The 16571-nt window shown below is 47.6% G+C and overlaps 1 protein-coding gene across 2 annotated transcripts; it reads right to left on the bottom strand.

Annotated features, from left to right (window-relative positions):
- Positions 1–2587: 2587 nt before the first annotated feature.
- Sec11c (SEC11 homolog C, signal peptidase complex subunit) lies at positions 2588–16083 on the bottom strand. 2 transcript variants are annotated; one of them, XM_004654780.3, is made up of 6 exons: positions 15925–16083; positions 11189–11298; positions 8091–8240; positions 5666–5785; positions 3351–3408; positions 2588–2788 (listed from the first exon to the last, which is right to left on the bottom strand). In XM_004654780.3, exons 1-6 carry the CDS (start codon positions 16009–16011, stop codon positions 2735–2737), a joined length of 579 nt encoding a protein of 192 aa, XP_004654837.1. In that variant the 5' UTR covers positions 16012–16083; the 3' UTR covers positions 2588–2734. The 2 variants fall into 2 exon arrangements, with proteins under 2 accessions (XP_004654837.1, XP_044990506.1); XM_045134571.1 differs by lacking the exon at positions 5666–5785.
- Positions 16084–16571: the final 488 nt, after the last annotated feature.

Here is a 16571-nt window from a genome sequence, read left to right as displayed (position 1 = left end):
TCCAGCCCCCATGTAAGCATTTTGTGGAGGTTAAGTTTTCATCTTTCTTGGGTATAAGCATGGATTTGCTGAGTTATTAACGGACACATTACCTTGAGATGTCTGAGGAAATTCAAGCTGTTTTCCAAAGCCAGCTGCTCCATTTGACCTCCCTTCTTGCAGAACAGGAGGGATCTCCATACAGCCTCCACGTAAGTCCCTGTGCACCTGCCAACTTATGCCAAGCCTTTAACCTCATCGCTCAGCCTTTTCAGTGTGGGCCCAGCTAGTGCTCCGTCCTTGCCTCCCAATGCTTCCTCCTGGCAAAGCCCTTCCCTGCACTTCTGCCGGGGCCTCGCTAGTGGAGGTGTGCTGCTGTGCGTAGAGCTTAAGGTCTAGCCCTACTGGGTGTTGAGCGCTAGCTCACTCCGCCACCCCAGCTGCCCGCTCTGCCATGCATTCCCTGTCATGAGGAAGCTTACCCCCGAAACTGTAAGCTGCAATGAACCCTCCCATAAGCTGCTTCTGGTTGGGTGTTTTGTCCCAACAAATCGAAGGTAACTGCTACACGTTCCAACATCCATCTGGCTTGTCCCTTACAGGCCATCTGGTGACTCATGGTTACTGCTGGGTCTCCCACAGCACCTGTAAAGGCACCATGGAGCAGCCGGTTCTGCTTACACTCAGGTATGTTTTCTCCCCCTGAGCATGCTTCTACTAAACTTCATGATTAAGTCTGTGTTTCAAAAACCTTTTGGGGACTGGAAAGATAGCTTAGTGGTTAAGGCACTTGCCTGCAAAGTCAAAGGACCTGGGTTCGATTCCCCAGTACCCACATAAAGCCAGATACACAAAGTGGTGCATGTATCTGGAATATGTTTGCAGCTGCTAGAAGCTCTGGCATACCCATCCTCTCTGTCTCTTCTCTCTCTCTCCCTCCCTCCATATCCCCCCCTCTCTCTCTCTCTCTCTCTCTCTCTCTCTCTCTGCTTGCAAATAAATTTTTAAAAAATTTAAACACCTTTGGGAGGGTGTTACAACAGTGGCTCAGCCGTTAAAGGCAGTTACTTTCAAAGCCTACCAGCCCAGGTTCAATTCTACAAGCCACCCACATAAGCTGGATGCAAAAAGTGATGTGTCAGGTGTTCATTTGCAGCAGTAAAAGGCCTTGGGGCACCCAACCCCCCCCATCTCATATGCATGCACACATGTGCAAATAAATTTTTAGTCCCTTTTAATAAACTCCAACTCTGATCTGTAATGGTTCATTCTGAAATTCTTTTCTGAGGGAAATCCAAGGATCCTGACTGGAACTCTGAAAAGGACTCCACAGGTTGCTGCAAGGGGCAGCAGGGAGCTATCTCCAGCCCACACCTCACCACTCTTGACAAAAGGACATTCACTAAGCACATACTACGCACACATCAAGCCCACGCTGACTGCACTCTGAATCACCTGCTTGTTGCTGATGGCCCACTCTGGCAAGTGCAGTTTGTATGTTCTATCTGTGGCTCAGGGAAGTTGAGAGATTTGCTTGAGGCCACATAGGTGGCTAAGGGACTTTTCGGGATTCTAAATGCTCAGATAGGAACTGGAGAACTCCAGAAGAATGAAGCAGATGTATAAATTCTGACTGACTGGATGTCGTCACGTTGTTCAAATGAACACATTTACCTAAAACAGCAGAGCTCTTTGAACATGTTACTGGCTTCCTCGTTAGCCCTTTAACATCTCCTGTGCAGTGTGTGATGTGAGTAGCTACCTCAGCATCCCCAGGAGCACATGACCACTGCAGAACCAACCTCTAGCCCAGACCTCCAGACTTCAAGCACAGCCAGGCTGAACACTTAGGGAAGCTTGAGGAAGCTGATCTGACCTGCCCGTCTCTGTCTGTTGCTGGCTGGGAAGCTCTTTCTAGGAACAGACCTGCCTCACTCCCTCTCTTCTCCTGTTTGCTGCGCTCAGTGTCACTGCCTAGACAGCTTCCCTGATCTCCACACGAAAGCAAGAAATTCTGTCATGTCCATCTGCTCACCTTCCTCACAGCAATTATCACTCCCTAAACCACCAGATTTATTCTCTCTTCCACCCACAGTTTCCATCAGGACGGGAGCTGCACTCCCTGGCTCCTCAGGACAGTTGGGAGAAGGGTCTTAAGACTGATCAATACTCCAACGAGGGACTATTTTAGATGCAGGGCTACCCAGAGTACAGATGCCCAAGGGTCATAGCAGAGATCCCTGGGAAATGGAAAGGGGGCACTGAACAAAGGAGCATGCTTCACTCTTCTGTAGTTTTAGGTTTTCAAAGGTGCACACACTGCTTTTATAACTCACTACTTCTCCAAGTGCCCCAAGGTGTGTTGTACCACAAAAAACAAAAAAGACAAGTATATTAGATCCTTTCCTTCTGAAAGGTTGTAGACTTTATTAATTTATTGAATGTAATAAACAAAGCCATCTCCTTTAAAGTCTTCTCTCAGAGGAATCATACCGAGCTACGAGTTTTATTCTGAAGCTCAGGCACTGTAACTGAACCATGAGGACAATGCCTCGTCCCCTCTACCACCAGCACCAGTTCCAATCAGAGTCCACAAAAGAAAACCATCTTTACTGATGAATCATTTATTTGGACAAGACAAAAACATCTCCACATGGTTTCCTTTTATACAGAAAGTGGAACATTTCAAATATATTAGCTTTTCTCTTTTTCAACAGAATTCATTTCAATCTGGTCCCAGGCACAGCTTCTCATGTTAGGATTCACGTTTCAGTAACACATATGCGCCCATCACAGCCAGAAGAGCGTACTGTAAAGAAAGCACAGTGGAAAATTACCGCCAGGCCTACACAGCATGCGGCCCATGAGTGTATTCAGACGAAGTCTGTTCAGTGGCGGACTCGAGGGTGCGATGAAATGACCTCCCTCCCACATGCCTTGTTCTGCAATGAGCTGTTCAATGCCACATTGGCTAAAGAGCCAAAAATACACCAATGGTCTCAGGATCAAACACCCGGCAAGGCCAGTGATGCAGAACAAACTCCTAAGTAGGTTTCCTATTGTCTTTCAGGTGATTTTTTTTTTTAATAGAGATGCTATTTCTGCTGAGATTGGTAGATAAACGTAACTGGTTTTTTTACGTCCTTCTTTGTTAAAAACCTCCCATGGGGAGCAATGACCACATGAGTACTATTTCAGAACATAACAGATAAAAGGAACTACTTCAAATAATTAAAATGTTAATGATTTAAGTGAAAAAAAACCTGCAAAAAAATTGCTGGCAAAACATTTCACATCAACTGCTTCTGTACAGATGGGTGCACAGCTCCAGTGGCTCAATGTGGTGCAACTGCAGACAGACGGGTTCCTACCTTGAACTTCGGGTAGTCATTCATGATGATGGTGACCATACCCACGTACGGTAAGAACCTGAGTAACGGGATAAAAAGAAATATAAAATTTAAAATATAATAGCAACATCTGACAACTCTAAGTCAACCTTCCCAGGGCTGCAGGGTAGCGTCTTACTCCTGTCCCCAGCGGCTTGATGAGGAACGCACACTGGAGCTCAGAGCCGGGGCAGGGCTAAGCTGGCCCAGGACTTAAGCTAGCAAGGCTACTTTTCTTCATTTTTACAATTAAAATAATTAGTTGAACCGTTGATATACACAGAATAAGCAACTCTCACAAATGCAGCTCTTTTTTAGGAGGCCTATGTAGACACCACTGTGAAGCAGGGCTTTAAAAAGGCAAAGTATGCATATTCTCTGAGAGAAGGGAGTACACACGAGCTTGAAAGCACGTGGAGTATCACTAGAAGAATCGCATTTCATGCCAGGGCTTTTCGGATGTAACAAATGAGTTGATTGGGCAGTGGATAGAAACCTGAGTCCTACAACTTCTCAAAAGTGATGCTAATCTGGGGAGGAAGGAGCAGAGCCAATGAGTATCCTGAAAACATCAGTATCAATGGGCAACCAGGCTGCCCGAGTCTGTGCTAATGGGAAATGGGGTCACACCCATGGTGTCCCCAGTCAACAGCTGGTAGTTCCAGCCTCTCTCCTGCCCGCAGTCAGAGACACAGACCCAGCCAGCCAGAAATCCTCCTCATGTCTCTGCAGAGACTCAACTGCAAGCGCAGCAGAAAGAAAATGGGTAATGACTTGCGAAGAGGTCTTACCTGATATGAAACGCCTGGACAAGTGGTAGCCATCTTGCCTGTCTCATGAGACTGAGACAGTAAGAAAACACTGCTGACAAGGGTCACTGAGAGAGGAGAAAAAGCTCTTTCACTAGTTTTTGGTGTGACTTATTGATCCAAACTCCTGGTTGAAATAATCATGCATTAAGAGATTCATCATAGGGTAGAAGAAATGGCTCAGTGGTAAAGGCACTTGCCTGCAAAACCTAAGAACCTGAGTACCCATGTAATGCCAGATATACAAGATGGCACATGTGTCTGGGCTTGTTTGCAGTGGCTAGAGGCCCTGGTGCACCCATTCTATCTTTCTGCCTCTTTCTATCTCTCTCAACTAAATAAAGTATTTTTAAAAAAAGAAGAGAAGAGAGAGATTCAAGCTGGAGAGATGGCTTAGCAGTTAAGGTGCTTGCTTGTGAAGCTTCAAGGACCCATGTTCGACTCTCCATGTCCCACATAAGCCAGATGCACAAGGTGATGCAAGTGTGCTGAGTTGTACATGTGCACAAGATGGTGGCAGAATGCAGTGGCTGGAGGCCCTGGAACATCAAGTCTCTCTCTTTCTACCTCTCTCTCTTTCATAATACAAAAGAGATACGGTCTAGAGAGATGGCTTAGTGGTTAAGATGCTCGCCTGTGAAGCCTAAGGACTCATGTTCAACTCTCCAGGTCCCACATAACCAGATGCACAGTGATGCAAGTGTGCAAGGTCACACATGAGCACAAGGGGGCGCACATCTGAAACTGACTGCAGTGGCTGGAGGCTCTGGTGTGCCAATTCTCTTGCTCACACACACACATATTTAAAAAAAAAAAAAAGGCCAGTCTGTTGGGCTTGCCTCAAAGAGAGAGAGAGAGATTCATCCTAAAACTTGAAATGTGGAAAACAGAAGGAAATAGTGCAAATGACTCTCAGAGCAGCTAACTTAATGAGATTTACGGTTCCCAACAGCACGGCAGTCAGCTCTGTAAAGAGGAACATGGACCTGACCCAGAGGCTACTGCCCCTTCTTGTTGGTGTCAGTGAGCGACTGTGCACCACATGTCTGTCAGGCAGATGGACTGCTAAGCAGGGGCCGTCTCTAGAAGCAGTATGAAGACTCAGCACCTTCTAGGAGAATAGTGTGTCAGGTACACACACACACATCTGCTAGGCAGAGTCCAGAACATTCTCTGAAATGCTAAGCAGGGGCCATCTCTAGTAGGTCACTGGTATTTAAAATCCAAAAATAACTGATCTCTGGGTGAGGAGTTATCCTGACACAGAATTAAGCCCAGGATGTCGACGAGGCACTCAGAGTCCGTGTCAGACTGCAGGGCTTTCTGCATGTTTTAGGCTCACTTCACAGAACGATCCAGCACTGTTCGGAACGCTCCTGACGTGGCACCTCCCTAGCAGATGACTCTGTTGGCTGGTACCTGGGTGTCTTCCTCCCGAAGCCCTGCCTGGCCCGAGGGGCGCCTCTGTAACTCAATGCTGAAGCTCACCCTCGCGCTCGGCCCACCACGTCCTTCTTTTCCAGCCAGTTCTGGCCTTCTTTATACAAGCCTCTGTCATCAACTTCATTATTGTCTCCTTTCGTCAGAAACTTGACGTCTCCATTATCTCTGGAAAGCAGAATGACGTCCTCTCAGAAATCATTTTCAGCACAGCATCATTAAAAAAAATATTAGTCTAGCCCAGTCACCACAGTCAGATGTGAGCCTCCGAGAGACAAAGCTCCTTGACCTTCCTTTGGTCTCGGATGATCACTTACACATGACCGTCCAACAGAAGCACTAAGCTCATAACAACTTTGTAGACATAAATTCCAAAACACCCAAGTAACCCTGACAAACAACATGCACAGCAAAACACCATGGCACTGGAAAGTGATGAGCCATCCCAGCCCGCATGACAGTCACATCTCTCATGCAGTCTTGACATGAAGAAAAGTCTGGTACCTAACTTCCTTTTTAAATGTGAAAACAAGAGCATCAGTGTCACTCACCAGAGGGCAAGATCTCTCAGGTTCACAGCCCACTTTCTTCCACGCTTGTTTCAGTCAGACTGGGCCAGAAGTCAGGACATGAGCTGACTTAACCACCTGTGCTGGACCTGAACTGTCTCCATTCCCTCTTGGTGTGCACCAACAAGTCTGTCGGTATGGCTTGTGTGTCCATGCACTCCAACACGCACACGGGGCCAGACCAAGCTGGCCTGCGCCCAGGGTGCCTACAATGTACCTGGGCTATTCCCTGTCCTCAAGCTCGTCCTCACCAAACAGCAAACTGCTGATGCCGCAGTTCCTTCACCACCAAGTACAGTGGTATAAAAACCCCTTTGGAAGGAAATAGTCCCAAGTGGGGTGAAACCAGCATATCAAGCAGGTAGGTAGGGTTCCTGTTAAAGATACTAAACTGGTACTCATTCTAAACTTGGTATCAGAAGCACAAAATTGTAGCATTACAGAGCAATAAAGAGGGCAGTCTCTCAGACAGACAAATGAAAAGATGAACCATCACAGTAAGACCAAATACTCAGAGCTGGGCACAGTGTCTCATGCCTATAGTGAGACCAAATATTTAAAGGCCACAAACGTTTGAAACCACGACAAAAAGAGGAAGCTAGCCGGGCGTGGTGGCGCACGCCTTTAATCCCAGCACTCGGAAGGCAGAGGTAGGAGGATCACCGTGAGTTCAAGGCCACCCTGAGACCCTGAGACTACAGAGTTAATTCCAGGTCAGCCTGGACCAGAGTGAGACCCTACCTCGAAAAACCAAAAAAAAAAAAAAAAAAAAGAAAAAAAGAAAAAAAAGAGGAAGCTGATTTGAACCTATGCTGACATAGGAAATCAAGAGGCTAAAAGCCCTTGGTACAAGTTACAGCAAATAATCATTGCTTGCTCAACTCGGGACATTTTTTCATCATCAGAAATTCTTCTTCAGTCAGGTGAGAGAGCTGATAAATCATCCTGAGCATGTTTCTTCCTCAGAGGATTAACAAGGGACATCATGTCATCATTAGAACAGGGCCTGTGTGTCAGCACACACTGAAACTGGACTGTTGTAACAGACAGTGTGATAGAGTATTTTAAATGTCAGCATCTTCAGAAAGCACAGGGAAGCAGTGAATGAGAATCTAGCACCATGAGTTATCAATTTAAATTCTGTCTCCTTCCATCCCCCTCTATGCCCCCCCTTCTCTCTCTCACACACACAGTAGTACTATTATTTAAAGCAGATAAACATGTCTAAATTTAATTCTATAAGTCATTAAGTAGCTCTATAGCAAGCTGCACAAAAGTTGGGGGAATATATACACCAAATATATAAAATGTAACATTTTTATTCTCTCATGGATGCTTTCGGGTATCTGAGCTGGAATTAAATGCTTGGGTTCTAAGAAACAATTCAGACTTATTGAGGTCTTAATAAGCACTCACTGGCATTTAAGAGAGGCACAGCTCTGTAGGGGGAGAATTCATACAGGCTACGTCGTGACCAACCCACAACAGGCACTGGGGAAAGGAGTGTTTTCCTACCTAGGGCTAGTGGTACTGCTGAAAATGCCATTTTGGTGACACAGAGAAGCAGCTTGCTTTATTATATATAAGTAATTCTCCTATCAAAATCATCAATTCTCTGTGACGGTGAGATTAGACTGCTCTGAGGCCCCATCACATAGCTAGTAAAATGCACCTCCCTTGCATGTGTGCAGCAGTTTGAGGGAGTATCAGTTCACTAGTTCTCATGAGCACCCTGAGTTACCACAGGTTTACAGATGGCATCAGGTGCTAGTCCAAAGTCACCCCACCCAAGTAAAAGGCCGAAAAGGAACACAACCCAGTGTTCTTGCTATTTTTCAGTTACTCATTAAAACCATCCACCAAAATGTACAAAGACTAAATAAAAACAAGTAAAACCTCTTTACTTTTCATGAACTTTGATTACTCTGTGAACTATTGGAATGTCTCGTCCTTCAACCTTAAAAACAACTATTTCACCAGCTCTGATGGGGTCTTCCCGGAAGTTTGTGAGGAACAGCAGGTCCCCCCTGTGAAAGGCCGGCTCCATACTGCCACTGCAAAGAAATACAAAGACACCATCAGTGTTGCATGCAGTCCAAAGACAGTTATTCTACCAGTCATGGTGCTTCCCCACAGGCTCAATGATGAACAAAGAGTGGAAAAGAAAATGGATCCTACTGGGATGTAAGTATGGCAAAGGCCCTGGCAGACCCAGACACTGCTCAAGCTGGTGCAGTCATTTGCCCCAGTCCTTGAACAGAGAACACCATCTGTCCTCACCTCACAGCATATCCTAACACCCAATCTGTCTTCACATCACAGCACACCCCAGCACCCCTGACATCCCAGAACTTGTTCAAGAAGTGACAGGCAAACACAAACAAACCATGGCCTCCCATCATAGAATCTTTTGTGTTTTCTGAAAATGAGATAGGCTTTAGGGCTTTATTATTATTTAAGAAACTTCAGCTAAAATGTTTAACTTCTTTTCATCTCTTCTTCAACACAACTCCTAACAGCCTGTGGGAGGGTGGTGTATGGAAACAGTCTATCCTTCAACACAACTCCCAACACCCAGTGGGAAGGCGGTGTATGGAAACTGTCTATCCTTCAACACAACTCCCAACACCCAGTGGGAAGGCAGTGTATAGAAACTGTCTATCCTTCAACACAACTCCCAACACCCAGTGGGAAGGCAGTGTATGGAAACTGTCTATCCTTCAACACAACTCCCAACAGCCTGTTGGAAGGCTGTGTATGGAAACTGTCTATCCTTCAACACAATTCCCAACAGCCTGTAAGAAGGCGGTATATGGAAACTGTCTATCCTTCAATACAATTCCCAACAGCCTGTGAAGGGTAGTGTGTGGAAACTGTCTATCCTTCAACACAACTCCCAACACCCTGTGGGAAGGCAGTGTGTGGAAACTGTCTATCCTTCAACACAACTCCCAACACCCTGTGGGAAGGAGGTGTATGGAAACTGTCTATCCTTCAACACAACTCCCAACACCCTGTGGGAAGGAGGTGTATGGAAACTGTCTATCCTTCAACACAACTCCCAACACCCTGTGGGAAGGAGGTGTATGGAAACTGTCTATCCTTCAACACAATTCCCAACACCCAGTGGGAAGGCAGTGTATGGAAACTGTCTATCCTTCAACACAATTCCCAACACCCAGTGGGAAGGCAGTGTATGGAAACTGTCTATCCTTCAACACAACTCCCAACACCCTGTGGGAAGGAGGTGTATGGAAACTGTCTATCCTTCAACACAATTCCCAACACCCTGTGGGAAGGCAGTGTATGGAAACTGTCTATCCTTCAACACAACTCCCAACAGCCTGTGGGAAGGCGGTGTATGGAAACTGTCTATCCTTCAACACAACTCCCAACAGCCTGTGGGAAGGCAGTGTATGGAAACTGTCTATCCTTCAACACAACTCCCAGCATATTGTGGGTTAGCATTGTACAGACCTGTCTTGGTCCACAGCAGGGCTGCAGCAAGGAGAGGACTTCCTGTACAAGTCTCAGCGGCACTAAGACCACACTGATATCCCGCCTCAATGGTCATGGCCTGGCCTACCAGGAAAGCAATTCTCCTCAAAGTCTCACTAACCTGTATCAGATTAACTTTTCCCTTCCTCCATGGTTAGGGTTTCCCCAAGCCCACACAGCCCTGAGGGACATCAACAGCTTATGTTCTCAATCCAAACTGCGTTAGAATTGTAAAGGATGATTTTTAAAATGTCTCTATATGTTATGCTTTCTGTAAGGTATAATTTACACAACACTGTGAGAGACATAAGGAGGGGAACCAGGCGACCTGGTAAATACTGTGACTTGGCCCTGCTGGCCCTTGGGCTCTCTGAGCAGGCCCATCTAGACCTGAGATTTTCACACCTCCTCCTTTCTCTTCATCCTCCTCCAATGCTTAGGTCCGAAATATGCTACATACATGCTTTACCATAGAACTACATGTAAAGCCCACTCCTTTAAAAAAAAATCCTTAAGGTTATTCATTCAAATGAATTCTGACCAGAAAGAATAACCACATAAAAGAGCTACTGCAGCTGGAACAGGCTGTGGTGCCCAGATCCCAGGAGCCTGGTCCCCTTCCCTCCTAACCTATCCACAAGACCCCAGGGCACTCCTGGAACACTTGTAACACTACTGAGTCAGGAACCCCTTGGCTCTGCTGTGAGCTATGCTTCCTCAGGCCTCTACATTGAGGAAAACTCAAGTGTGCCAATCACATAGGGTGCCTGAGGAAGGGTAGACATGGGTACATGTCTTGACAGCAGAGGGAAAGGACATTGGTTTGGGAGCAGAAGCCCTGCATTGTGGCCTTGGCTCCTGCACTGGCCAGCTGTGACTACCCAAGTGACGGCTCACAGTAGGCCCCCCCACACCCTTATAGGAAAAGTAGCTCTATCCCTCTAACAAAGAGACTCAGGGATCTCAGACGTGCTAGACAGATGGCGTCCTGAAGTGCCTGCTCCCAAACATGGCCATTTGCTTGCAAACAGACTTAAGGTTCCCACCTTGGATGACCTGATGGGTACCCGATGTTAAGCTGACAATATTTGTTCTCTGAAGACTAAGCTACTTTAGAGCACAAGTCTCTAGATGGCGGCCACCCATGCCGACACAGAAGAATCTGGAACTGTGGCAGGCCCCTGGGAGGCCTGGAGACACACCCCAGCTACTGAGCAGGTATAAGCTTAAATTTTAAATTCATTAGGTTTAAAGATCACTTGTGTACCAATAATGCAGCAATATCATTTTTCTAACTTGTCAGTTACGTACTTTAAAGCTCTAAGATTTCTACTGAAAAAAGACAACATTTTTCGTTGAATGCAGGATAAAAACACAAACGAGGCATTCTCAACAAATACGGGTTGAAATCTGAAACGAGCTGTCATACTGGTTGTCACACAAGGCACCCTGGCGCCTCAGTCTGGAAGTGCAGTGTGCCAGGAAGAGCAGCTTCCGGACGCACCTGAGCACCACCACGATGGGACTCTCGCTGCCTGTGAGCACGATCAAGCCCTTCCAGATCATGAGCGCAGAAGACACGATCATGGCGAAGTTCAGCACCTGGTAGTAGAGCTGCAACGACAAGGGTGAGGCCCAGAGTGAGAACGACGGCAGGAATCCCCAACCCGGGCTGAGGATACGCTCAAAACCCTCACAACCATGTGAGGTTAGCACATAGGTAGGTAGTATTTCAACTCTTCTCCATGGGATAAAGTATTCCAAATATCCTCGCTCTTTCACTGACAGGAAGTTTGGGGTGGAGGTCTATACTAACAGCTCCAGGATTCCCCAGCGCCATGTTTAAACCTGACCTAAAGGGTTCTGCTACCTAGCCAGAGCCTCGACCCGTCACACACGGCTCAGCTTGGCATCGGCCCACACATCCCCACACACAGAGCCTGGGTCTACCCTGACGGTCTGGCCTGGCTATCATGAGCTCACCTAAACTACCCCTTGGCCCCACGGTCCAGTGAAACTTCACAGTACCTGCCGTGTAGGCATGTCTCTTCTTCACAGCCAAGTGTCTGGAGAGTTTCTGCCCCATGAGTAATTAATAAATGTGCAGGTCCACTCTCGGAACACTCTCCTGTCTTCCCGCCGGCGCCTCCCTCACCTGACCTCCAAGGCTGTCTGCTGCACCAATGCACTCACTTCCCGGTTCCAAGACCCCAACTGCCTGAATTTCACGTGGCTGTCTTTAACAGTAACTCGAGTTCTCCACGTCAGAACTGAACTTCCTTCACCAGGAGCCCATCTCAGTGAGTGGCACACATCCATCAACACTCACGTTTTACACTGACATTTCCAGGATGTGTTCAGTTCTCTCTAGTGTCACCACCATTACTCTCAATCCAAGTCACTGGCGGAGCCCCATCAGGTCACCACAAGAGACCCTACCTCAAAAAACCAAAACCTAACTAACTAAATAAATAAAAGATAAAAAAAATAAAAGCAGATAGGGAATTCTGGCTGGTAATGTGAGAAAGAAAATAAATGAACAATACAGAAATGACTGAACATAAAATGGCAGACTACCTCAAGATTTCAAATAACGCATAAAGAACTTCAAGCTGGATTTGGTGGCACACACCTTTAATCCCAGAACCTGGGAGGCTGAGGTAGAACTGCCATGAGTTCAAGGCCAGCCTGGCCTACAGAGTGAGTTCAAAGTCAGCCTGGGCTAGAGTGAAACCCTATCTCAAAATGAAAAAAAAAAAAAAAAAGAGAGACGACCTTTAATACCAAACACTTAATATATGTTGAGTACAAAGATGTCAGCTGCAGTAGGCTCTCTACCAATGGCAAAGAGAAGAAGATGAGAGCAACATGAGGGTGGCACCATTACTAGTCATGGGTTTGCTCCCCCAAAATTCCTACAATGAGCATTCATTAGTCCCAAAACATTACAGAAAAGGGTATTGAAAGAACGTGACACCTGACAGAATATTGCGTGTCCATTAACATAGTCACTTTGAAGAGTGGTAAGACATAAACATATTCTGACATGATGTAACACAAGAAAACAGAGTTCCAAAACATCTCTTGCCAACGTTACAACTATGTGAAAGCAGTTATGAAGGATTCTGCTGAAAGTGGGAACATAAAAAACACATTAGAGTAACTGTTAAGGGGCTGGGGAGATGAATCAGTTGGTAAAGCGCTGGCATTGCCAACACGAGAACTGATTTAGCTCCCCAGAGCCCTGTAAGTGTCGGGCACGGTGGTCTGGGTCTGCAATCCCAGCGCCAGGAGACAGACGGAGGGAGATCTCTGGAGCTCAGCGGCCTGCCAGTCTAGCGTACGTGGGGAGCTGCAGGCCAGTGAGAAGCATTATTGAAAAAGAGGTACATGGCATGCCCTCTGGTTTCCACACACACTGACATATGTGCATGCAACACCCACACATGTGCCCACATACATACTGTGATGGTTTGTATTGCTCATCAAGTTGACAGAACCTAGAATCACCTAGGATCACACACACATAAACATACATATGGAAAACAAAAAAAGATGTCACAATATTTTGGTGTGACCAATGAAAAGAGAAAAATAAATACAATTCAATACTAAATCCACATGCCATCTTTTATAACTACTTGGTTCTTGTGTCTATAGCAAACTAAGAAACTAGCATTATATTCTGAGGACAGCGGAAAACAAAACTGGAACCATTCAACCACTTCTTCTAAAGTCAGTAGCCGTGCAGGCCATGTCAGCCGAAACAGAAGCTGTCCCCTGTTCAAAGCCTTCCCCCACTCTGTTTGACTTAGGGAACTTGATAAACAACCGCTGTTTCATAATGAACTACAGATCTGCCTGGGAAAGCCCCAAACCATGTTTCTGAACAAAGGCTGCCATTTTTAGATGTTTTTCAGACCACCAGGCCCCATCTTGATAGAAGTAAATTATAAAATCTTGCAGCTTAGCTATTAAGGACCTTGAACTAAAAACATATTTTTCAGTATGATTTTCTAAGCTTGAAAAGTTCACAATCAATTCCTTCAAATCTTTTGATAAAGACATCTATCTACTAAGAATGTGGCCAAATACACCAAAACCTAATCATCAAACACACTGAAAAACCACAGGTCATACATGCACCCCCTGCCTTTAAGGCACCCACAATCTTGGCCTAGGTTTGGCATCCAGGAATCTACAGACATGATCCTGACCAAAATACTGATAAGCTGTGTGGGATCTGAAATATACACCATCCCATTTCACTGTGTCTTGATGTTACTAATTTTTAGCTCAGCATGTAATTACCCCAGTAGAGTCTAGAGCTGAGCACACACCCTCTCCCATAGCCACCTTCAATGAGCATTATGCAAACATCTCAAACCCGATTGCGGCTAGAGCAGCAGAAATGCCAGTGGCTGTATTTCTTCCCCTTTTCCTCACTGCAGAAACAAAGAGCTCTTGTCCTGCATGTGGCTCTTACTTAACAGTAATGGGGGGGGGGGAGTCATTATTGTAAGGCTGGTGGCACAAGCAGGCCTGAGAAGGTATCAAGGGATTCTGTTTTGAAGAAGGAAAGAAAACAATACAAGTAAAAAGAAAAAAACTTTTTTTTAAATAATGAAAGGCAGGCCATAAGCATAGTGACACATGCCTTTAATCCCAGCACTTGGGAGGCAGTAGAAGGATCATGTGGCCAGCCTGGGACCACACAGTGAGTTGCAGGTCAGCCTGGGCTACAGTGAGACCATACCTCCAAAAAATTATAATAATGAAAGGTATATTTGAGCTTCTGAATTTTAATTAGAAGACTAAGTAAATAAGCACTTCTTGCTGCTGACATCACTGACAGTGGGAAACTCCAAGTTGTCCAAAGAGTAAACCAGGTAAGAGACTGAGACTGACACACTCACCAGAAGCCTTCTCTAATAGCCTTCAATGAGAGTCATTAGTAATCAGTAAGTACTACCAAGCAGCTTAACGATCTAGCCAATACTCTAAATTTTAAAACAAAGCTGCTGTGTCTTCCTGGTTCTTCCTGGGGGCAACACCAGACCTCAGGACCTCAGCTGTCAGTGTGTCAGGCTATACTACCACTCCTCTTCATCCGCAGGCCGCAGGAGCTTCCAGCCATGCACACAACAGAGACACGACAGGATCCTAAGCACAGTTAATGAAATCCAAGTCCCCAAACTGCCCCATATGGTTGCCCTCTTGGAAGAGGTAGGCGGGGGGGGGGGGGGAGAGGAAGCTAGAACATGTGCCCTAACGAATACATTGTGCTCTGCCATGCACATCACCCTGTGCCCCAACATGACAGAGCAAATGAAAGCAAAGGCCATCAAAATCATGAAAATTAATTTTTCAAAGACACTAAAACCCCCTTCAAAAAAAGGGCCCATTTTTTCCTAGCACAACATATTAATAGCAGCAGTATCTTAATATTATATTGGGGCGTTACAGATTCCCCCTAGTTCTCTGCCTAAATTGCTAAAGCAATCACATTTTTTTTTTCCTGGCGGAAAGAGCTTTCAGTCCCCACTCACTCTTGCCCTGGACTGAAGAGGTAATGACCGAGGGCCGTGAGACAGATGACCAGTCGTAGCAGGCGAAGGGGAAGGGTCAAGAGGGAACGTTCGTTTCAGAGGTCCTCCTCCAGGGCAGTGAGAAAAGAGCCTCAACCCTCCACCCTGACGACTAACCCCTCTATATGCACGGTGCTACAAAAAATGATGGGACCGAGAGAAAGTTAGGGAAGACTTCCGGGAAGCGTTTTGGTCCAAAGTGCCGGGCACCGGCGTCTTCACACAGAGTCCTGACGCACGCCAGCCGCAGAAGCCAGCCCCGAGAAGAAAGTGCTTAGGGACATCACTGGACAGCTCCCAGCTGTCAAAATCCTTTCGCGCCGCGCATGTCCCGGTCACTCCACCGCACACACACCCCCCCGCTCCAGTTCCCCGGGCGGTGGACAACTGTCGCTCCCACTGCAGCCCCGTCCCTCCTCGCCCCCGCCGGCGCACCCCGGGCGGGCACCCCGGTTTCTGACATAGTCCCCACTCCCGGCTCCCGCGCCCGTCCCGCCTCGCGCCCCTGCAGGGATGCAAACACGCGTACGCACATGTGACCCCGCAGCATCCGAACCCAGGGCCTCGGGCAGCCCAGCACGGCGGGCTGCAGCTCCGACTGCCCAGCCTGCCTCCCGCCCGGCCACACCGCGGGGTGCGCGCCCCCATTTACCTGCCGTTTGTTCATCTTCCTCAGGTCGCCAAAGATGTCCAAGCCCGACGCGGGCAGATGCGTGCCCACGGCGCCCGCGCGGACCATGGCGGGGTTCTCCGGGGATCCCCGAGGCCGCCCCGCCGGCTCCCAGGGTCACTGACAGCCGCGGAGCACCGGCCGGCCCCGCCCACCAGCTCGCGTCCTCGGGCGCCACGTGACCTCGTACTCGCGCGGGCTTCTGGGGCTCGTAGTCACGTGTGACCTTAGCTCGCGTCCATCCCGAAGCCACTGGGAAAGGAGAACTACAACTCCCAGAATACCGCGGGCGGGGCGAAGCCCCATGGCTCCTCGGGAGTGAGGCGCCCTGGGCTCAGGAGCCTCTCCCGAGCCTCGGAGGGTAATGTGGGAATAGCCCGTGATCCGTGTCTTGGCGGCAGCGCCGGGAAGTGACTGCTCAGGACCAACGGAATTGCCGACTCCGGTCAGGCGCCAGCAGGACACCTAAAGCTTCCTCGGGTTCCCCTAGCCGTGTATCTTGGCCATTGGATGGCAGCAGCTCGGGGAGGCGGAGCTTCCTCTGGACGGGGGCGGAGCCTGAGGCAGGAGAGGCGGGGCTTCCGCTTGCGGTAGGGCCTGTGCACAACGTGGGCTAAAGATAGGCAGGC

This window comes from Jaculus jaculus, chromosome 15 (genome assembly GCF_020740685.1).
Source record: "Jaculus jaculus isolate mJacJac1 chromosome 15, mJacJac1.mat.Y.cur, whole genome shotgun sequence".
NCBI lineage: Eukaryota > Metazoa > Chordata > Mammalia > Rodentia > Dipodidae > Jaculus > Jaculus jaculus.
This window is presented reverse-complemented; position numbering and strand designations above follow the sequence as displayed.